A 23735-nucleotide genomic window follows, 5' to 3' on the forward strand; every position below is an offset into this window, starting at 1 on the left:
CTTGAACTGCGTACAAGCTGGCTCCAGCAAGTTTTGGAGTGGCCTTGCAAAATGTCCTGATGTCAGCAGAGTGACTCTTTAAATGGCAAATAAATGAAGAATGCAACACATTGTGTTCTGCATTTTTTTTCCTCTAGTGATAATTCAATGAAAGTTGTTTTCTGGACCTGGGACTTCCAAGCAGTTAAAACATATGCTGCACATCATTAGTGCACGTCTGATAATGGAAAACATTGGTTGTGCTTCTGGAAGTGCCCACATCGATTTCACAATTGACAGAATTTTAACCCGAAAATGATCACTAACAAACTAACTCTTGTTTTTGATCACACTGTGTGCTAAAATAAAACAATAACCTATCCAATTTTTGAGCAGCTGTATATGAATTAAAAGCATCTTTCAAACTCGTAAAGGATAAGATTTCAAACATGGTAAATATTACGAGTGCAAATGTGGAAGAAACTACACAAAATATCTTAAAAGGTTAAATGTTCAACAAGATTGTACAAGGATCACAATTTTTATTTCAATCCATTCTTTCAAGAACTACTCAGTTCTAATTAATCACTGATGTAATATCTTAATCCCATCTGAATAAATTTAACAAGATCATTTATTACTGCAGGCTCCTCACTCGAGAGGATAAAAAACAAAATATAAGACATGCAATGTAAGCTGACTTACAAACACTGAGATTTGAACATTTCTTGGAATTCAAAGTTTGATTTAAACTAACTTGGAAATACATCAAACAAGAATTTATATCACTCTAGCATTTTGTGTCTATCTTAAGAATTCATATAAAATAAAATGTGTACATGCCATTAAAGGGCCGTCGAGAATACAGGCGGCCACTGCGTTACATTGGGAGAGGGGAGAGGGGAGAGGGGAGAGGGAAGAGGGATGTAGTCCTAGAAAACAATCAATATTGTGATTCTCCATAAAAGAAAGTCTTGTTATCTGCATATTCGTCAAGAAACCAGAATTGAAAAAAATACCCATTTATCTACTTTTTTTTCAAAAAAATTCAAAGAGGGAATTTTTGGATAGTGATTTATGAATTGAGGAAAGCAAATTTCCATTAGATCAACAGCTGTAACGCTGGTGTTGGCAGTATGTGTTTTAATTATAAATACATTAAAACTGGTCAAGTAAGAAAGGTGGATACATTTTTTGGCCTGATTAAATGTAATATGGCTATGGTGGTAGGACTTTAGATAAGAGCTTCTAGAGGCAGCAGTGGAAATTATTTCAATTAATAACTCCGGCAGTCTTCATCAAGTTCAGCCTGTCTGTTGTTTCGCTTCTAAACTATGAGAACGCAGGCCATTTGTTTTCCAAATCTCTGCATAGTATGATCAGGAACTCTACAGCTACTGGCCTACTGTATCATTTACTAAGATCATGACTGATTGGTATTTCAACTCCATTTACCTGCCTCGAGTCAATTTTCAACTATCCAGTTCTGCTATAATACGAGTTTACATAACGCAATCGATGAATTAGGGAATACTGTTTGTATTACATGGGCTGAAATGGTTTTAATGCAATTTTGATTGGGAACTAGACAACCACTTAAAAGTTACTTTGGACATAATGAGTAGAAAAACACCAGAATGGAAAAAAGAGTTGCAAGCAAGATCTTTACATATAATCTCCCCACAGTATTCAGACGCCACCATTTCATAAAAACACAGCTACTAGATTCACCAGGGGAAGTCATTTAAATTGACAATGATCACATCATTTAAGGGCGGCACGGTAGCGCAGCGGTAGAGTTGCTGCTTTACAGCGAATGCAGCGCCGGAGACTCAGGTTCGATCCTGACTACGGGTGCTGCACTGTAAGGAGTTTGTACGTTCTCCCCGTGACCTGCGTGGGTTTTCTCCGAGATCTTCGGTTTCCTCCCACACTCCAAAGACGTACAGGTATGTAGGTTAATTGGCTGGGTAAATGTAAAAATTGTCCCTAGTGGGTGTAGGATAGTGTTAATGTGCGGGGATCGCTGGGCGGCACGGACTTGGTGGGCCGAAAGGGCCTGTTTCCGGCTGTATATATATGATATGATATGATATGATATCTATTGGTACTTAATGCAATGATACTCCATTTAACAATGTAATACACAGCCTTTAGTATTTTTATCTTATCGCAACAAAAATAAACTTAAAATTACTTTAAAAAAAAAAAATTACTTTTGAAAATCCTGCAGGAACAAATGTTGTTAGTGAATCTGAAACTCTCGAGCCCCTAACCACACTTTCCCCCATCGATACAATTGGTACTCTAATGCAATTTTCTATAACACAAGATTTCTTCGGAATCCAACTATCATGATATAGCAGAACTGCCTGTATACTTAAATAGTCAGTCTTAATTGACCCTGCACCCAGATATTTTGGCAGAAAGAGTCCTACATTTCCAAGGCATTTGGAATTGAAAAAGGTCGTAAGAGTTGTTTTCTGCATCTGGTTCTGTGATGTACTCTTGCAAGAAAACTATCTTTTAATGAAGGAACAAAATAACATGCATACTTGGCTAATAAATTAATTACAATTACAATCTTACTTCTGCTGTGCCGGCTTGAATTGGTCCATTGACATTCATGGTCCTAAAAGGCGAGTGTGCCGAGAGGCGTTTATCCCATTCACTGGGGCGAGGTTCAGGTACAGACTCCATAAAGTTTCGCTTTAGTTCACTGATACTAGCATGATGTTTCATTATCTCATCCTGGGTTTTGTCGAGATCCTATTACAAAACAATTAAGCAAAGGAGAAAGATATTTTAAATTTCACTATTTTTAATTAAAAGTTAAAAGGTCTGCGCCACTGTTTAAAAAGGACCATCATAAAATTAATTTGGTAATCGCCATGTTTGAGAGAAAGCAAGCAAATATTAGATATTTTACAAATAAATTTAAAGATACATTTCTGTATCATTAGCTTTGTTATTCAAATTTAGTGCAGAATTTTGATTGGAGCATAGATGCACTCTATTGTTAACCAGTTTTTTCTTCTTCCCAACGAGGTTAGTCCCTTTAATGAGGTTAAGCCTTGTGGTGACCCTTTAGTATCTTACCCAACTGGTCAATCTTCATGAAATTGAAAAATGGCTGTTGACAGACTATGCGTTTTGCTCGGGTATTCTAAACTGATCCCAAATCTATTCTCAGCCAATCCACCCACTTTCTAGTCAGGGTCATGGGTTGAATATTTTCCTAGCTTAAGGAACTGAAATTCTTTTCCCCCCCACCACTGCCAAAAAAAGCAAATAAAAATTTGACTGACCATTTTAGTGTATACCTCTGTACAACGTCAAAGTCTTCAAGTAAACTGCTCACTAGTGAACACTGAAAATCAATGAATCAATATGGAAAGGAGAAAGAAACAAATCTTCCAAGCTGTATGGTGGGGTTATTAAGCAGCAGTACCACAAATCCTACTTTTCTTTCAGCTGTCCTACTAACTTACCACAATGTTTGAACACAGGCACAGATGAAATGGAACACACACAATGCCAGAAGCAACAAAAAACATTCTGTTCTCTTTATAAGCTTATGGATAGGAAGTTGGTAAAACAATACATTGCAGTGTAAAGAGAGTGAAGAAGGAACATTAAATTTGTTTGATATGTCTAAAAATTATAAATCATTGATTCTTTGAACTTCACTCTCCTGTTTTTGTGTAATAAGCATCATTCTGCTGGTCCATAAGTAATATTTACTGCTATTTATGCAAGATCACAAGAAACAAAAGTGAGAGTAGACCGTTGAATCTCTCAGGCCTACTCCAACTTTTCAATAGATCATGGCTGAATCTTTTCATGGCACGGTGACTTTTCTGCACGTAGTCTGTATCACTTGATTCCCTTTATGTAGAGGAGAACCCAAAATCGGCTACTGAATGTTTAAAAGGAAGCCGGATCTGAAAGTAATATGTTTACATTTAAATGTAAAACAAAGGTGATGGGAACATTGCAAATACCAAGATCCAGAATCAATCTCAATTCTGTGGTCGATGCTGAAACTGACATGACAGTAGAATATTTACTGTGTAAATTTTCAATGTAATGATCCACAATGAATCAGCTGGTCTTTATCAGACTGCATCAAGAAGTCTTGCCTTATGGGAACTTAGATTTAGAAGGTACAGCTTTCATGATTAAGTCTGAAATATATTAAAAAAACTGATGTGGTAATAAAACACCATGATTCCAGTTCCTATTCCCAGTTTGTAGTGAATTGACAGAATTCAGCAAAATTTGCAGTTTAAAAAAAATCAAAAGATCTTCAATTTTTAAATCACTACTCATAATACCTCCTGCAAAGAGCCCATCTGAACACTAAATAAAAAGATCTAGGTATAGCTGCACTGATATGAAATATAGAGTAGCTAACTCTACACATTTAAAAAGTTCAATCTGCTGGAGAATGGCTCAAGGAAATGATGATATGTGTATTATTGTCACGTGTAGAGAGATACAATGAAATGTATGTGTTACTGAATGTAAGTGAACGTAATCAGGAGAATTAATGTTTAGAATGAGGTCTTTAAAAGGTATTTATAAAAACCTTGATACACAGTTGATGGAAAAATACAACAGTTAAGAATACACATAACTGATGAATTTACCTTAGTGCACAAAAGAGGGTGCTGTTCTACATATTTTCTTTCTGCTTTCTCCCACGACGTTTCCATTGCACAATGATTTTACACATTTGTTTCTGTATCTTAGTTGCCTCACTTAAGTATTTTTCTGTGAAACCCTTCAGAACAGGTAATGTCTTTTCATCTATTTTCTAATATAATCAGTCCACCTACATAGTACAGTTGTCTTACAGCTTCCTCACAGCTCCAGTAACCCAAGACTGATTCCGAGCTCTGATGTGGTCTGTGTGGAGTTTGCGTGGTCTGTCTGTGACCACATGGGTTTCCTCCAGCACTGTGGTTTCCTCCCATACTGCAAAGATGTGCTAGTTGGTGGGTTCATTAGGCGCCTCGTGAAAAAAATTGATGGGGTGTCAATGGCCCCTTGTGAGAGAATACTTGTAAGTACTGTATGTGGAGGAATTGATTGGTTTCTCTGAGGGACAAAGTAGACTCAATGAGTCAAATGGCATCTTCTGCGCTATAAAGAGATATGAAATATGAAGCTCAAAGTCTCATTAGCATTTACTATTTCTAGGAAATACCAACTTGAGAGATGTGGAATTTCAAATTTATCTTTAAATGTAAATTCAAGATATCTAATGTTCAAACTCTCATCTTCAGAAGTCTTTTCCCAGGGTGGAGATGTGAAAGACTAGATGGCATAGCTTTAAGATGAGAAGGATAAAGTTTAAAGGAGGGACAAAGTTTAAAGATGTGTGGGGCTAATTTTCTTTTATACACAGAGAGTGATGGGGTCTGGAATGAGCTGCCTGGGGTGGTGATGGAGGCAGATACCATAGTGCCATTTAAGAGCCTTTTGGATATGTTCATGGATATGCAGGGAATGAAAAGATATGGATCAAGTGCAGGCAGAGAGGATTAATTTAACTTGGCCTCATGTTTGTACCGTTATATGTTCTCTACATGGCAAGAAAAGAGAACAACAACAACCATGGAATAAAATGCACAGGTCAAACATAAGTAATATTCTTCTGTAGATACCATAACTTTTATGTAGTTAGCAAAAAAAAGTTTTAACTCAAAAGGAGATCAGGTAATATTATGCTTCTGATATTTTCTCTTCATTTATTTGTTCAGGGAACAAATACACCACTGACAATGCGGGCAATTATTATCCTTCCTTAATTGCTCCTGTATTGAGGAAGTAGTTGAGTCAACTGCACTGCTGGATCTGGGGATCACAGAGGACAAATAGGGTAATGATGCCAGATTTCCTTTCCTGAAGGACATGATATTCCAGTAGATTCATTTCTTTAAAAAGCATTCTAGATTTATTAATTTCCTGAATATAATTTTTTCAATGGTAGGATTCAAATTTGTGTCACTGGATCAGTAGTCCAGAACTTTGATAGCTTGTTCAGTAACTGATGCAAATTACCCAAATGAAACACTGTCTTTTTAAGCCAAAATGCATCATTGTGGTTTCAAGAATCACCATAATGTGAGCGGTGAATCTTACTTTGATTTCTATATTCATAGAAATACATTGCGTGCAACATCACTAGATCAGCTTTGCACTGGTTGCAAAAAAATTATCTTTTTGTTCAACTGATATAACTACAAACTTACAAAATGGATCATCTTAATAGACCACCTTCCCATCCATAATTTCAAGCAGCTTAAAGGAGAAAAAAAATGCACAAACATACCCATGCTTGCTTATAATGAAGGAAACAGGGCTTTTATTAACAAAAACATAATAATGTATGTGTCTTGAAGGTTCACATGCAGCACATGCAAAATTGCGTTAAAGCAGCCAAAGAATGAATGCAGAACTGTTGGCTAAAGACAACTTGATGATAACAAGCTTTCAGTTCATACAAACCTCCAACATTAAATTGCTATGCCTGACATAAATGTTTTCACCCTCAATTTTCTTTGATCTCTTCTGCGAAACGAAAGAAGGGAAAAAAGAAAAGCACAAAAATTAAAATGCTGTTCTTGTGGCATTGCAAAGTAGCAAATAAAAAGTGTTCAAAAAAAGTTCCATTAGCGCAGCAGAATCTATACGGGATGATCATGGAACCACAAGAACTTTCCCAGATTTGATCACCAAAGGAAAAAGCAGAATGTGGCAATTCATTATTGATGAACAAACAAAATGCTATAACCAAAGGAAACAATTGTGGAAACAAGGACAAAGACTGAGCTACAAAAATGCTAAAAATGCTAACCTTGCGCATTTTAACGACATCTTCTCCTTCAGGCTTTTGCTGTATAAATGTTGTGGAAAGAGATGAAGTTTAGTGAGCCATGTCCTCATGACTTCCAAAGACTTTAAAATGATCTAATACTCGAACTGGTTTTCATTCCAATTCGGAAACAAACCTGTAATTTATCATTTGGTGTGGTAGGAATTGGAGTGGTTTCAGTTTGCTGCGGAGGGGCCTAGGTCATCAGAAATAAAAAAGGAAATACTCAAAATTAATTTTATTTTCAGGAATCTAATTTTACATATTAAAATGTTTCAAATCTGGGTCGAGTAAAATTTTACATTTCAAAACTTTCATTGCAACTTTTCATTAGCAGATTAACAACAGTAGTGTTCCATTTTCAATTTATCTAATTTGATCTGTTGACAATTGATATGTTCCAAATAATTTTTCAAATTAAACTGACAGCCTTTAATAGAAAGAAATTAACTTCTGCACATACGAGAGACTGCAGGAATCAGAGTTAACAAACCATCTACTGGAAGAACTCAGCATGTCGAGCAGCATTCATGGTGAGAAATGGACGGTCAGCTTTTCAGAACGGGACCCTTTATCCGGACAATCCAGATAAAGGTTTCCGATCTGAAACGTCGACTGTTCATTTCCCTCCATGGATGCTGCTCAACCTCAGGCCTCTGCTCCTCCCACTCAAACCCAGAGCTCCTCCAGCAGATTGGTTACTTCTGTTCATCCTTCATAAATATCTGTGAACCTTGATATACATAACTGCATCCGATATCAATAAACTTCAAATCAAAACAGAAACCCTTATGTATTCCTGCAAATACACTGCAGTAAAAATGTAGCATCTGCTGTTTCTTTTATAAAGACAAAAAAAAAATTAAGCAAGACATTGAGCAAATGTACTCTTCCTGCACATCAGTGCTGTTCCATTTCAAAGGCAATACATGTTCAAACAGGAAAAGCACGTTATCAGTTTGACACTCAACTAGCAATATCCATAATGAATAAATAGAGTATTAGAAAAAATATTTGCACATAACTATTAAAGATCTGGTGGAGGCTTGTGTACCATTTTGATCATAAAAGAAAGGACCAGAATTAGGCTATTCAGCCCATTGAGTCTGCTCCTCCATTTGATCATGGCTGATTCATTTTTCCTTCTCAAACCCATTCTCCTCGTAACCTTTTATACTCTTACTAATTGAGAACAATTAATAGAGCTTTGCTTTAAAAATACTCAATGACGGCCTCCACTGTTGTCTGTGGCAATCAATTCCACAGATTCACCACCCTCTGGCTAAAGAAATTCCTTCTCATCATTCTGGGTGGCACATTGGCACAGCGATAGAGCTGCGGCCATACAACAGCGGAGACCCGGGTTTGATCCTGACTGCGGGTGCTGCCTTTACAGAGTTTGCACATTCTCCCAGTGAGCTTGTGGGTTTTCTTTGGGTGCTCTGAGACTGTGCCCTCTGGTCTCAGACCCTCCCACTACAGGACACATCTGCTCCACACCCATTCTACCTGGGCCTCTCATTATTCCTTAGGTCTCAATGAAATCCCCCCCTCATCCTACCAAACTGTAGCAAGTACAGGCCGAGTCATCAAATACTCCTCAAATGTTAATCCAATCAACCCTGGAATTTTCAAACAGATTGCTAGGTTTAATTTAAGGATACACTTTCAATTCTTCCTTGACAAGTTTATATCGCAAAGAGAATAATAAAATGGATCTGTTAATAGTTATCATTCAGCTCACATTTTATGTCCTTTCTGTGGTATTTTAAGCAATTTGCATTCTTGATGTGTGTTTTTACTTAAGAAAGTAAACTTATGAAATATTCTTTAAGTAAAAACACACATCAAGAATGCAAATTGCTTAAAATACCACAGAAAGCTGCTAAATCGTACCAGATAATAAAACCTGTGCTTGGGCTAGATTCTGGATGATACAATTAGTAAAAGGTTTGACGTACAGGTTTGTAGGCTAATTGGCTTGGTACAAGTGCAAAATCTGTCCCTAATGTGTGTGTAGCAATCGTGCCAATGTGTGGGGATCGCTGGATGGTGCGGACTCGGTGGGCTGAAGGGCCTGTTTCCACGCTGCATCTAAACTAAACTAAAAGCATAAAATCAGTTCAAGGCATACCTTAACTTCTTGGGCTGGTTCAGATTGTCTGTCAACCAGATGTTCTTCTTGTTTTATTTCACCCTTTGCTTCCTGTTTAACTGCATTTGATTCAGTTACTCTTGTTGTATCAATTGTGGGGGGCCGACTGACATGCACCGAATGACTCTGAGATATTGTTGGCACAGAAGTGGTAACTGGCCTTGGACTTCTGTCTGGAGTCACAACTACCACAGCTGTAATGAAATGCATCAAAGTCACTCACTGGTAATATGAAATATTATTTTAATAAAGTATTTGGGACTTATCTCTATTACCTAATTGCAGAAAAATGCAAAAATGTTCAAACACATTAAGAGATTCTCAGTGAAGGTAAACAGGAATCCAAATACAAGATCAGCATAAACATTATAATTGTACAATCTGTTGTTAATAATGACATGATGAAAATTTAACTTGCGATAGGTTCCTACCTTATTTTAAAAAGTCAAAATTATGCAGGATACAAAATATCTACACTTAATTCAAAATAACTTGATTTTCTTGCCCTATTGTAAACTTTCATTTCTCATGTCATTGTGAGCATAAAATAGATGAATGAAGCAAAACGTGGATAGATTTCATAAGCTAATTCTTTATGAGCCCCATTCCAGTTTCTCTTCACATCTCTGGGTTAACAAGGGTGAAAGCACGTTTAAACTTTCATCTTGCAAAATTAAGACACTTCAGTTCAAAAGTGCATTTTACAATTTATGTGCAAAATAAACGTTAGATTGTAAAGAGTGGTGCAAGGGAAGTCATTAAAATCGTAATGATGGGATAAAAGCTACTGACAAAGTGGCTGAAGACAGTTGTATCCAGGAACTGCCTTCAAGAAACATTTGTCTCAATGTCCAGGAGCTTGGTTGATTTGTCATCAGTAGGTAGATGATACTTCAGCCAGTGGATAGTGTTTCTCAGAAGGCAGTGGAGGCCAATTAACTGGATGAATTTAAAAGAGAGTTAGATAGAGCTCTAGGGGCTAGTGGAATCAAGGGATATGGGGAGAAAGCAAGCACAGGTTACTGATTGTGGATGATCAGCCATGACCACAATGAATGACAGTGCTGGCTCGAAGGGCCAAATAGCCTCCTCCTGCACCTATTTTCTATGTTTCTTCACACAACCTACTTCTGTTCATTTCAATTGTATGAAGGCCCTTGGATATCCTGTTGTCAAGGCAGTCATTCTGATAACACCTCTAGAATTCATCTATTTTGTCTGCCTATGGACAAAGGCTAATGAGACCAACAATTTCTGGAGGAAAACAACCTGAAGATCTCCAATCTCACAGGCTACACAGTGGCACAATGATAGAGTTGATGCCTTACAGCACCAGAGACCAAGGCTCGATCCTGACTATGGGTGCTGTCTGTGTGAAGTTTGTACGTTTTCGCTGTGACCGTGTCGGTTTTCTCCGGGTGCTCCAGTCTCCTCCCACACTCCAAAGACATTCAGGTTTGTAGGTTTATTGGCTTCTGCCTGTCGTAACATTGTCCATAGTCTGTGCAAGTTGGTGTACGAAGTGATTGCTGGTCAGTGCAGACTCAGTGGGCTGAAGGGCCTGTTTCTGTGCTGTATCTAAAGTCTAAAGTTTCACCTCCCTTGATACTGACATGAGGAAAATATTTCCTGTGTGCTGTCCATTGTAAGCTGTCCTCCCTCTCTAAAGCTGAAAGTGATGTCTGCGAAGGGCAAAAAAACCTAGATGCAAGAAATCCAAAAACAAGACATAGAACACTAAGAACACTCAGGTCAGGCAGCATCTGTTGGGAGAGAAACAGAAATTATCACTTTTCAGTACCTCATCAAATGAAAGGTTATTGACCTAAAACGTGCCTGACCTGCTGAGTGTTTCCAGCACTTTCCGTTTTGGTGACTTGACTCATGTGCATTTTAAAAAATATTTGAATATTTAAAAATAGAGACTTATGATCTGAGTAAACATAGTGAGATTCCACCACAGCTAACTGATCAACGCCTTCTTTGGAAACGTCGGGACAGACTCTACAATTCCTTAAAGAGGGCACTGATGTGTGGCAGCATCTTACACTAAACTTGTAGTGACTAAACCCCTGAATGGACTCTCATACAGATATGGACTGAAAATGTGGACGTGTACATTTATTTTTATGTCAAAAGCTTCGCCAATCATTCAAAACAACTACAAAAGTACTCATTATCCTGCATTTTAGAAACCAGCACAAATTTAAGCATGCACATTTATATTTATGTCAAAGACTTTGTTAATCATACAAAACAACCGCAAAAGTACTCATTACCTTGTACTGAAGAATACAGCTGCTATTGATAAATCATTCTTGTAAGAGCATTTGATTTGGATGACTATTTAATCCACACTGAGTTTATTAAATTGCAAAAACTTTCACAGCACCAAAAGCGAGTGGTTAAAAAGAATAATTTATCTCTGATTTAAGTTGAAATCATCATGTTTCGAAAATCAAATTACATCAACAGAAGAATTTCAAATGGTCAGTGCATCAAATTGATTGTTGAAAGGGTAGGGTGAAGAAACAGGAGCACCACAGAGCTTCAAGCCAACAAACCAGTACCTGGCTGCTCTTTGGGTGGTTCAATGCATCTGGGTTCAGGATCCTCGTCCACTGGTAATTCAATGCAAGTTTTTGGAAGCTTATGTTTAGCTGGAGAGAATGTGTACATTTTACCATTTTACATGCACACATGGTTAGCACAAATATAACATTTACAGTTCCTTTCATTCGAAAATCATGTTTTGTCTTAATGAAGACAAAAAACATTTTAAAATAATTTAAACATTACTAGCATTTCCTGGGATTTCAAAGGTTCCAAGGGAAATCATTAATTTCTGGAAAGGAAACTGCTTTAGGATTGCAATTGCAAATGTCCAAAAACACAAAATATTGCAAATGCTAAAAAACAGAAAATTCACGGCAGATCAGGCAGCATCTGAGGGAGAAGGATGCATTATATTTCAGGTGAATAACGCAAGGATGTAACAAACATGAACAAGAGCAAGCTATCACACAGCTTGAGCTTCGAAGGTATCACAAAATGCTGGAGTAACTGGTCTGAAGAAGGGTCTCGACCCGAAACGTCACCCATTCCTTCTCTCCCGCGATGCTGCCTGACCCGATGAGTTATTCCAGCATTTTGTGATACCTTCGATTTGTATCAGCATCTGCAGTTATTTTCCTGCACAGCTTGAGCTTGCTCTGCCATTCATCAAGATCATGTTTGATCTTCTACCTCAGCACCATTTTCCAGCATTTTCCCCATGCCCACTTATTCCCTTAATGCCCAGTGATCTGTTTTGAATGAACACTATTAGTGAGCTCTACCGCTGTTCCGGGCAGAGAATTCCAAAGATTCACCACTCTGGAAGTAGAAATTTCTTCTCATCTTGGTCTTAAACTGCCAATTCTGATTCGGCACCCCCTGAACCACCACTCCTCAGTCATGGGAAACATTCTTCCTCCATGAAGCCAGCCAAAGCCTTTAATCATTTACTCCAATTTCCTCCAATTCTTCGGCAAAAGAATTTCCTCCAATTCTTCTGCATTCGATAGAATGAATTCCAATCTACTCAATCATACAGCAAACTTGCCAACCCTGCAAACAGGTTGGTCGGCGCTGTGCCTCTTCAATGGCAAGTAAAATCTCCCTTGGGTAACCTCAGGCTATACTTCACAAGTGGGTTCATGAAGGCCCAAGACAATTGGAATAAAACACCTTTACTTCCATAATTAAACCATTTTGTGATAATGGCTAACGTAACATTTGCTATCTTAGTCTCTTGCTATAAGGGTGACCTTATATAGAGATATAAAATCATGAAGGATGTTGATAAGGTGAATATTCATTGTCACTTCTGCAGGATAGAAAAAGACTAAAACTGCAGAGCATAGGTTTAAGGCGAGAAGGAAAAAATTTAAAAGGGACCCGAGCGGCAACTTTTTCCATACAGAGGGTGGTGCATGCATGGAACAAGCTGCCACAGGAAGGGGTAGCAACAGTCATAATGATGACATTTAATAGTCACTGACAGGTTCATGGATGGAACAGGTTTGGGGGGGATATGGGCCAGACGCAGACAAGCGGGACAACTTGCTCAGCAAGGACAAGTTGAGCCTGTTTTGGTGCTGTATAGTTCTGACTGCCAGAACCATTTGTAGTTTCTATTATCGAGGGAAATTGAATCAAATCAACTATATGTGTTTAATATCCCAGAGATAGTTTCCTTTTAGAATGCAAAAAGGCAGGCAAGAACATCATGAGCAGAATTTTCCCAACTAAAGAAAATAATAATGTAATAACCAGCAAATAATACAAGATTTTGGCACCAACCACTTCCTAGGTTTCAACAAGCTGTTGAACAACTACATTTTTACACACAGTACTTATTACATATGTTAAAAAGTCTATTAGCTACCCTTATCTAATAGATACTGTAGCTTTCTGGGAAACTTAGTAACTGCAGAAATGATTTGAATGTGCGATCTCTATTGAAAACAATATAATTTGATAAAACAAAATAGTCATCAACTTGCTCTGGCTATCTTCAGTAGGTTCAATACAAAAAAAGAACATTACATTGGTAATAAGTATGGTTACCACATAATTTCAATGATACTCTGCAAGTAAGGATGTTTTATTTATAATCCCAGATAAAGTTACCTCCATCAAGGCTTCTGGACGCCCGTTTGCTTGCAGTACGCTCAAAGCGGGGAGCTGGTCTGTCAATTAGGGCGCTTGCTTCCCTGGTTTGCGCTTGTGTTCGACCGCTGTAACGAAATTTGGAACCCAGGGACAAGAACTTGCTTTTTGCCGAGGATTCTGGAGTTGTTAGCCTACTGGGGAAAACATCAATTTAAACAGTGTAGGTAGGCAAAGCATACTAGAATATTCTAATTTTTTTCTCTTTAATTTGAAGGCAAAAAGAAAATTAAACTTTGTCAAAAAAATCTTTATGGGTACTTTAGGCTTAAAGTTTGTTTTTGTTTTCCTGGCCATACAAATAATTCATACGTACAACTAAAGAGCTTTAGTTCATGGTGGCGCAGCGGTAGAGTTGCTGCCTGACAGCACTTGCAGCGCCGGAGACCCGGGTTCGATCCCGACTACGGGTGCTGTCTGTAGGGAGTTTGTACGTTCTCCCTGTGACTGGTGGGTTTTCGAGATCTTCAGTTTCTTCTCACACTCCAAAGACATACAGGTATGCAGGTTAATTGACTCCAAAGACATACAGGTATGCAGGTTAATCTCGAGAGCTAAGAGCATGTTCTTCTGGCCTGGAATGTCTGACTATATTCGTCAAAAAGTAGAGTCCTGTGCGATGTGCAACAGCCTGGCGCCGCACCAGCAGAAACAGCCGCTCCTCGCACACCCGGTTCCTGACCTCCCGTGGTCCATCGTGGCAACTGACATTTTTGAGTGGAACGGGAAGCGGTACTTAGTCATAGTCGACTCGTACACCGGGTGGTTCGAGATCGATCTGCTCCCGAGCCTCACCTCCACGGTAGTGATCCAGAAGCTTGCACGCCATTTCTCCGTCCACGGGGCTCCTCATCGCCTACTCTCCGACAATGGTAGCCAATTCTCCAGCCTCCAATTCAAAGAATTTGCTGCACGCTGGGACTTTTGCCACATCACTAGTAGCCCCGAGTACCCTCAGTCTAATGGGCTAGCGGAGCGTGCCGTCCGGAGTGCCAAGCAGGTAATGGAACGTTCCCGCAGAGCGGGATCCGACGTTTTCCTCGACTTACTAATCCTGCGGAATATCTCCCGCGATCCGATCCTTGGTTCACCCGCACAACGCCTAATGTCCAGGCAGACAAGAACCACTTTACCCATTGCTAAACATACACTGGAGCCACAATTTGGCTTTCCATCTGATGTTCAGTCCCAGCTGCAACGGAAATGTGACATCAAAAAACGCTGGTACGACAAGACGAGCAGGCCTCTGCCACTACTTGCTAACGGTCAGGTGGTCCGCCTACGAACCGAAAAGGGTCACGACCGCCTGGGGGTGATATCTCGGCCAGCGCCCGAGCCTCGTTCGTATTTAGTCGAAGCCGACGGCGGAATTTACAGACGCAACCGACAGCACATCCTGCCAGTGTGCGAACCGGCACCACCTCTGTTCCTCCCCGACCACTCAAATTTCTCCACTGGAGGTGTGGGTTCGTATCCCACTTCTGACACCATGTTGTGTATTCATGCCAATACACAAGAGTTGCTACTCATAGTTTATTTGTACTCAAGCGGAGGTAACAATAAGTGCTATCGTCCTCACAGTCTGGTCTCGGTCTGCCTGGAAGGCAGCGACCGGCAGCGTATATAGTCAATGTGGAAGTGAAGATCCGGACTGGATCGTGTGTGGAATGTGCAGCATGCATAATGAATGTGACGCTATATATATATATAGTGAAGGTGAACTAGCATGCACAATCTACAGTGTATATGTAAATTGTACCTAGTCTGTAGGATAGTGTTAATGTGCGGGGATCGCTGGTCGATGTGGACTCGGTGGGCCAAAGGGCCTGTTTCCGCGCTGTATCTCTAAACTAAACTATATTAATTATTCAATGAAAGTCCTTTATGGGTTAGGTTTTAGGTTTTTGAACTTGAATTACCAACAGGCTGAACTTAAAGGTGATTGCAAATGGGAAGATCATAATATTAATGTTAAATATTTGAATCAATAAACATTCACATTTTCTGCAAATTGTTCTTTACTCCTCCAGCTGTGTGTTACACATACATACCTGAAAAATGTATGATTTTCCACGCATACTTTCCATAATTTTTTGGCAGCACGGTAATTGGCCAGCTTAAACCCAATGGTACTTTCACACTGATCCTGAAAAATGAATGCAGAACAGGTGAATAATTCCATCAACACAAACTTGCACAAAGAGTTGGAGTAACTCAGCAGGTCAGGCAGCATCCCTGGAGAACATGGATAGGTGACATTTCGGGTCGGGACCCTACTTCAGGTGTGAGGAAGGTTCCCGACACAAAACATGGTCTGAAAAAGAGTTCTGAACCGAAGCATCACCTATCCATGTTAGAAACATAGAATATAGGTGCCGGAGTAATCCATTCGGTCCTTCGAGCCAGCACCGCCATTCAATATCATGGCTGATCATCCAGAATGAGTTCACCAGGGATGCTGCCCGACACGCTGATTACTCCAGCATTGTCTTTTTTTGTAAACCAGCATGGGCAGTTCCTGGTTTCATCACAAACTTGCAACTATTTTTTTAAAAGCGTTACAAGAATCATAATTTGAAATACTGGAAATTGAAGTCACACGGTTGCTAAATTTGAGGAAGGATATTCTTGCTATTGAGGGCGTGCAGCATAGGCTTACTAGGTTAATTCCCGGAATGGCGGGACTGTCATATGTTGAAAGACTGGAGCGGCTAGGCTTGTATACACTGGAATTTAGAAGGATGAGAGGGGATCTTATTGAAACATATAACATTATTAAGGGGTTGGACACGTTAGAGGCAAGAAACATGTTCCCAATGTTGGGGGAGTCCAGAACCAGGGGCCACAGTTTAAGAATAAGGGGTAGGCCATTTAGAACGGAGATGAGGAAAAACTTTTTCAGTCAGAGAGTTTTAAATCTGTGGAATTCACTGCCTCAGAAGGCAGTGGAGGCAAATTCTCTGAAGGCGTTCAAGACAGAGCGAGATAGAGCTCTTAGGGATAGCGGTGTCAGGGGGTATGGGGAGAAGGCAGGAACTGGGTACTGATTGAGAATGATCAGCCATGATCACATTGAATGGTGGTGCTGGCTCGAAGGGCCGAATGGCCTACTCCTGCACCTATTGTCTATTGTCTAAAGCACTGAGAATACTATCCATCTTTTGTATTTTGACACTTTTAATGTGGAAGCAGGTGCTTAATTGGTACTACAGAAATATAATGGATCACATTTTATAGTCAATAACAAAGATACCCTAGTTATCAATGACAGCAGCCTGATTGGCACACCGTCCACCGTTAATTTTCATTTCCTTTTTCCATCAGCACACTATGGCTGCAATGTGCATGATCTATAAAATGTATTCATATAAAAATAAATACATGTCATTCTGCCAGCACCCTCCCCCCACCCAAACCTATGACCTGCCACACCTAGATAGTGAAAGACATTATAATATGGAAATACAACCACCCGACAAATACTCTTTAAGCTACACACTATTCAGATTTGGAAATATATATCCCCATAAATCCCCAAACCCCTTACTCAGCACCATTGTGGCTTTAAAGTTTTTTGGAATTAAAAATCTCTCCCCTTTCTACAGAAGCCATACTCCAAATTTGGCCGCACCCATAATTGATTGATTAAAAGATACAGTATGGAAACAGGCCCTTTGGCCCACTGAGTCCGCTCTGACCAGTGATCACCTGTTCACACTAGTTCTATTTTATCCCGCACAATAAGGGAAATATACACCAAAGCCAATTCTAACCTACAAACCTGCACAACTTTGGGATGTGGGGGGGAAGTTGGAACACCCGGACGAAATCCATGCGGTCTTAGGAAGAACATTCCACCTCCAAACAAACAACATCTGAGGTCAGGACCGAACCCAGGTCTCAGACACTGAGACATCAGCTTTACCAGCTGCACCACTCTGCCATTCTCTACAGGAGATATTTGTTTTATTCTAACTAAGCAACTTGTTTTCTTATTTTTTATTTCTAAACAAGTCTTCAATCTGAAACATTAAGTCTTTCACCAAGGTGGTCTGACCTGCTTAGTGATTCCCGCATTTTTTACTTTTATTTTACCGAAGAAAAATATCCTAAAACTGAAGGATTAAAAAGTAGGTGGCACTGGTTAAACTCAATGCCAGAGATATTACTGCTTTCATGAGAACATAGTATAGGGCAGATCAGAAAGTTAAAAAATCATCTTAATGAGATCTAACAATAATTTATTCTGCCCACAGATGGCGCTACATCTATATTTAAAAAAACTCAAAAGCTTGTTCATGTTTTCTGGGATTAGTTTCTTAGTTCCACATCACACAACTACACAACTGTGGGCACTTATATGGACTCTAGGAACACCAATAATTCCAAACATCCATTATGTCCTGAGGAATTGAGAAAGACACAAAAAACTTGGGCACCAAACACAAACATGAAGACCATGAGATAAACCAGAGCACTACAATAATCATTTAAAAGCTGAATTTAGATATATATCAAGCCAGATTAGTAGTAACAGAGGATTATATGAACATATAGATGGTTTACTAGACCAATATAACGAGACACCAAAGAAATAAGCCTCTTTACATGTATAATATGCAATGAGAACAAATTGATCAATAATCAATTAGTTAAAGTACATTTTGGGGAATAATGATAGAATTTCATCCGTGACAAAAAATCATTTCGTTCAGTTTGAAATCAATATGTAGAAGGTACGAGGCAGGCGATGGCAAATTGTGAAGCCATGCTAAACGATATTAGAGGAAATAAGCATGACTTACATTTAAACAAATACAACTAACTACAAGTATGTATCTCTTTACAAGAGCTGTGGAGACTTGGTGACTGAATATAATCAAGATAGGGATTGTTAAAATTTTGGATTTTATTGTAAACAAGCAGGAAACTGGCAGCCATAATGACAAACAATTAGCTGCAATCTCCTATAATGACAGACCAGGCACGAGGGCGCAAATGACCTAACCCTGATTCTATTTTCTATGTTTAACTAATGTTTAACATTGTCAAATAAAGAATATCTATAATCCTTGTTTTCCTATTTCAAAACTGGCTAATGGGTAGTTATTTTCTAGGAATTCAATAAATGAATGTGTGATGTACAGCTTACATTGCAGAATGTAGAATTCATAAATAATGCTACAAATAGTGTGATACATTTTGAATATAGCTATGGCAGTGTCATGATTATGTTACTGAACTAGCATATGTGAATTCCACGTTCAATACTGTAGCATTAGAACTTCAATTCTCTGTAAAATAAATCAAGGGATATGAAGCCACCTATAGAAAGGGATCAAGACAGTGTTTGCTTGTTGTAAAAACTGAACTGATTCACTGCCATGTCCAAGCATTTGTCTTCCTGATCTGATCTGGTTTATGTGCAACTCCAAGCTATGTTGTTCATGTGTAAATGCCTTTTCAAGTGGTCTACCAAGTTACTCAGCTGTTTGAAACTATACAACAGCAATTCAAATCCAGACATCAGGGCAACAAGGCTTGGGCAATGAATGCTTTTATTGTGCTTAAATACCCAAATGTGAGCATTAGCAAAACTCACAAATGGATATTTAAGCACAAATTAAGCTTAAAACAAAAATCTTTTCAGAAAACTCTTAATACACCTGCCAGATCAGAACATCATGATGGAAATCACTTGCAAAAAGAACGTAGATGCAAGAGTTATTAATATTTTTATAAACCAATAATTTCACATTCTAAACTTGTATTAAACTGGAGAAATACCTCTCCCGGACGAATTTTAACAAAGAAGCTGCTGCGTTTATACGAAATTTTCAGAACCTTAGGCCAGGCAAAGCGATTTATTCGGAGTCGGTCTTTGTACACAAGGAGGCCACCAGAAGATACCCCAAGCATGATATCCACTCCTTCCAAGTCCTAAAAGCCAAAGTAATTAAGGGTAGTGAATACAAAGAATTGGATATGTTTGCACCAAGGAAACATCTTTGTTGTTTATCCTCTTATGCTAAACGATTACGTATTTGTGGCATCAAAAAATTCAAAATTTTTAAAATCTTTGAAGTCTTATCTCATTATGCACTTAACAAAAATTGGTGAATTCTGTTCAACAGATGCAAGAATGAGAGTTATTTCTTCATTCAAGCTTTGCCTTTAACTATAATTTAAAAATGATACAACTCCCCAATTACAAAACTCTAGACCCATGGCACTGTGAATAGGTCTTGCACATTTTCATCTCAGCTTTTCATCTGCTGAGTGATGAAAAACGGGTAGTTTGTAAAGGGGACAAACTGCTTCATCTCTAAACAAATTGACAGTTTCTGACATTGCCAGGTGGGTAACCTTTAAATTTCACCGAAGCTTGGTTAATTCATAACATAAATAGTCTTCCACCACGCTTTCACCATATTTATCTTGTTTCAATTAATTTAAGTGGTTCATGTTCATAATAAAATTATACAAGTTATGTATGTAGCACATTTATAAATTAATGTCATGGGGGTCAATGGATAAAAGCTTTGTGTGTGTAAAAAGGATTAATAAATCACTTGAAACAGCACGCTGCAATGCAAGCAAAAAAGAAAACTTGTATTTTTCCTTATTTTGTTAATATTTGAAAATGCAGAAATAGATAAAGATCCACAAGTGACATTACCAGAATTGAACAATTTGTAAATAATAGTTAAACTGTGGTAAACAGACAACAAAAAAAAAAGATAATGCAACAATAAATGCAACAACTATAGCACTGAAATACTATCTTCAGAATTAGACTTGTTCAGCTGGGAAGTTATTTTAATTGTTCCAATTAGCATTGATACAAGCAGTCATTTTTGAGATAATTATTACAGCACAGGAGGCCACCATTTGGGCAAGCTCCTAGTAGAACAATCCCACCAGTCCCTCCCCCCCCCCCCCCCCCATTCCATTTTCTTTGTAGCCCGACAAGAAGATTGAGATACTGCATTACTACTATTTGCAAATGATTCATGTAAACAAAATGGTTTAAATATTTGCATTTTTCACTATTGCATTCAACTATCTATTCTAATTGAAAAAACAAATTATACATTATTACACACTGGTCTTCAAACTATTCAACCGTGCCTAACATTATGAATCCTATCCCACAGAGGTTCAAACATTAGGAACCGTTATATGCTGCATATAAAATTACATTTCAATCAATGGACTATCTTTTGCACACATGCACTATTGGTTTCTGGATTTCACTTTTCATAAGCAAGATTGGGCTACATTGCCCTCAACCATTGCAATACTGGTTTCTGGATCTTAGTATGTTTACACTCTTGTGACATCCACCAATGTTTAATTGTGCATTTCTCCTAATACCTAAATTACTGCTTTGCTAACAATGGTTTAGATGTTGGAAAATTAAAACTGCAGTCATTAACATTATAACATTAACATTATACTGCTAGCTCCAAATATTTATGTTAAGCAGACACAAAAAGCATAGATAGACAGACATGATGAAATTAGACATTCTGCACTAGTTTCTTGCATCAGTTCCTACAGATAAAAAAAGACAAGTAAATGTTTTCAATTTGACCTGCAATGTTTTTGTTGAGGAAAACTGAATATTTAGTGTATTGTAGAAGAATTAATGAACTGATAGTGTACCTTTGCAGGATGAAAATCTACACCATACATTGAAAGCTTCTTAGCATTCTCCAAGAATTGCAGATCTGCTTGTGCAGGTGTCATGGCCCTAGGAAGAAATAGTTTAAAAAACTTAAGCACTTTAATAATCAAATGTCTCAATATCTTTTTTAAAAAGCTGTGCTGCCTAAAAATGATCATATGATAGCAGATTAATCTTTCCTTTGTTTAATATTAAAAAGCAGACGTTGTCCTTCAAAGACAATGTGATAAGTTACCCAACCAGTGTAATGGAAACCCAGTCCATAAGACCACCACTAACAAATATCCAGTAGTTATCATAATGGTATTATGTCTGTATGATCAGTTCTCCTGACAAAAAAAAAATGATTCTATCCATGGTCTATGCTGTTAGCTCATTTCAAATGCTTCAATTGATGCTTGGATTAGATTTAAGCAAACTAATCACAATTTTCAATGTCCTTCATCACGAGATACACATCAATGCAGTCTGGCATTACCTCATCATCAAAAATCAGATGTTGCCCAGCCACAGAATATATTCAACAATAGTGGGAATAATCACGGGAATAAGCAAATTTTGGAAATTGGAAGGAAAGGTTTCTGCATAATATTGCCATTTTCATTATCTCACTTTTCAGAAGCAAGATTGGGTTACATAGACCTCACCATTCAGTAAGACCTGCTGTGGATCTCACTGGCTCCAACCTTTGATCCAGCTTGTTATTGGGACCTGGCCAAAGGCCTCACTGAAGGCCACAAAGGCAACGTCAATTGCACTGGCCTCGTCAACAAATTTTGTTATTCTTCGAAAAATTCATTCATGTTGGTTGGACAGCATTTCCCCCTAACAAGGCCATGCTAATTTCTTTGATTAGTCTCTGTCTCTGTAAACTAAAATTAAACTAAACTTAGATTAATTGATCAATAATTAAATACAGAGCCGTTTCTTACTGTCCACCCATACAGAAAGCCATTGTCTTTCATCCTCCAATCTGCTTTCAAGTTCCTGTACATTCAATTACAGACCCTTCAAATCTAGAGGTATCAATTTTGGAAACAAACATTTCATATAGGTCTTTATTGAATGCCTTCTGAAAATCCATGAGGTCAACATTCTCTAGTATTTCAGCAGAAGAATTCAAATCAGGTTAATCTTAAAAAAAAATTTTTTACAAATCTTTCATCAACTCAACCTTGTCCATGTGCCTGTTATTGTTTACTTTTTGTTTACCGCTTTGAAAAGGTTCCCCTTAACCATTAGCATGCGAATAACTATCAAGTTCAGATACTGTTAATTGCCAAAGTGCACCATGAACAATAGGTATAACCATATTTAAAAACTGATTGACCAATTTCCAAGATGGCACCAGAAGATATTTCTCCAGGAAAATAGAATTATGATCACTTGGGCATTTCAACCAGCAAACGTACAAGTTAACAGGTTTTTAATTTAAGAATGAATACCTGTGGGTTTTATGAAGCTCCATTATTTTTTCTTCCAGTTCTTTTGTTTGATTTGGAGCCAACCTCAACTCTGTGAGATAATCTGTTCCATGTAGCTCTGGATCATATTCACCCAGCTCTGACTGAACTGTATACGATCCCAAAAGGGCAAGAGTAACAAATGAACAAGGCAAACATCCAGTAATTATGTCCTGACGCAGCTGAAGGCATAAGTAATATCTGAAAGAACACATTTGTAATCAATTGTATTTTAATAAGCTATTGGGAAGAGTAAACTTAAAGCACAAGTAAATTCCACATAACCAATCCTAAATAATTTTGAAGAAAAATTTAATAAACATGTTACAGATAACTTGGGTAATGACTTATGATGCAGCATAACTGTGTAGCCAGTACTATTGTCAATGGTTTGAAAATATATTATAAAGAATATATACCACTTAGTGGAATACCACTAACTGCAGGTTCCGCTCCAAGCCACAATAAATCCCGATTTAGGAATAGACAATAGACAATAGGTGCAGGAGTAGGCCATTCTGCCCTTCGAGCCAGCACCGCCATTCAATGTGATCATGGCTGATCATTCTCAATCAGTACCCCGTTCCTGCCTTCTCCCCATACCCCCTGACTCCGCTATCCATAAGAGCTCTATCTAGATCTCTCTTGAATGTATTCAGAGAATTGGCCTCCACTGCCTTCTGAGACAGAGAATTCCACATAACTATTCCATCATCCTCACTGGGTCTAAATACCGTGAATAGAGGTGAGCTACTTGATCAGTCACATACTGTGGGAGAACCATCTGCACAAGTACCGCAGCAGTCAAGTAGCTCATTAGTACTTTCTCAAGGACAGTATATGTGGACTTCA

The 23735-nt window shown here is 38.3% G+C and overlaps 1 protein-coding gene across 12 annotated transcripts in view; it reads right to left on the minus strand.

Annotated features, from left to right (window-relative positions):
• The window catches only part of LOC144606930 (protein 4.1-like), a 115853-nt gene that overhangs the window by 35162 nt on the left and 56956 nt on the right, over window positions 1–23735 (minus strand). For 8 of the 12 annotated variants that reach the window (XM_078423438.1, XM_078423446.1, XM_078423440.1 and 5 more), the window contains 10 exons: window positions 22866–23084; window positions 21399–21486; window positions 19518–19670; window positions 15782–15876; window positions 13692–13867; window positions 8997–9211; window positions 6999–7058; window positions 6845–6883; window positions 6496–6558; window positions 2569–2748 (listed from right to left, as the gene is read on the minus strand). In XM_078423438.1, coding sequence (XP_078279564.1) covers window positions 2569–2748; window positions 6496–6558; window positions 6845–6883; window positions 6999–7058; window positions 8997–9211; window positions 13692–13867; window positions 15782–15876; window positions 19518–19670; window positions 21399–21486; window positions 22866–23084 — 1288 coding nt within the window. The remainder of the gene's footprint in view (window positions 1–2568; window positions 2749–6495; window positions 6559–6844; window positions 6884–6998; window positions 7059–8996; window positions 9212–13691; window positions 13868–15781; window positions 15877–19517; window positions 19671–21398; window positions 21487–22865; window positions 23085–23735) is intronic. The other 4 variants (XM_078423448.1, XM_078423441.1, XM_078423439.1 and 1 more) reach the window with 2 other exon arrangements.

The sequence above is a fragment of the Rhinoraja longicauda genome, chromosome 27 (genome assembly GCF_053455715.1).
Source record: "Rhinoraja longicauda isolate Sanriku21f chromosome 27, sRhiLon1.1, whole genome shotgun sequence".
NCBI classification, from domain to species: domain Eukaryota; kingdom Metazoa; phylum Chordata; class Chondrichthyes; order Rajiformes; family Arhynchobatidae; genus Rhinoraja; species Rhinoraja longicauda.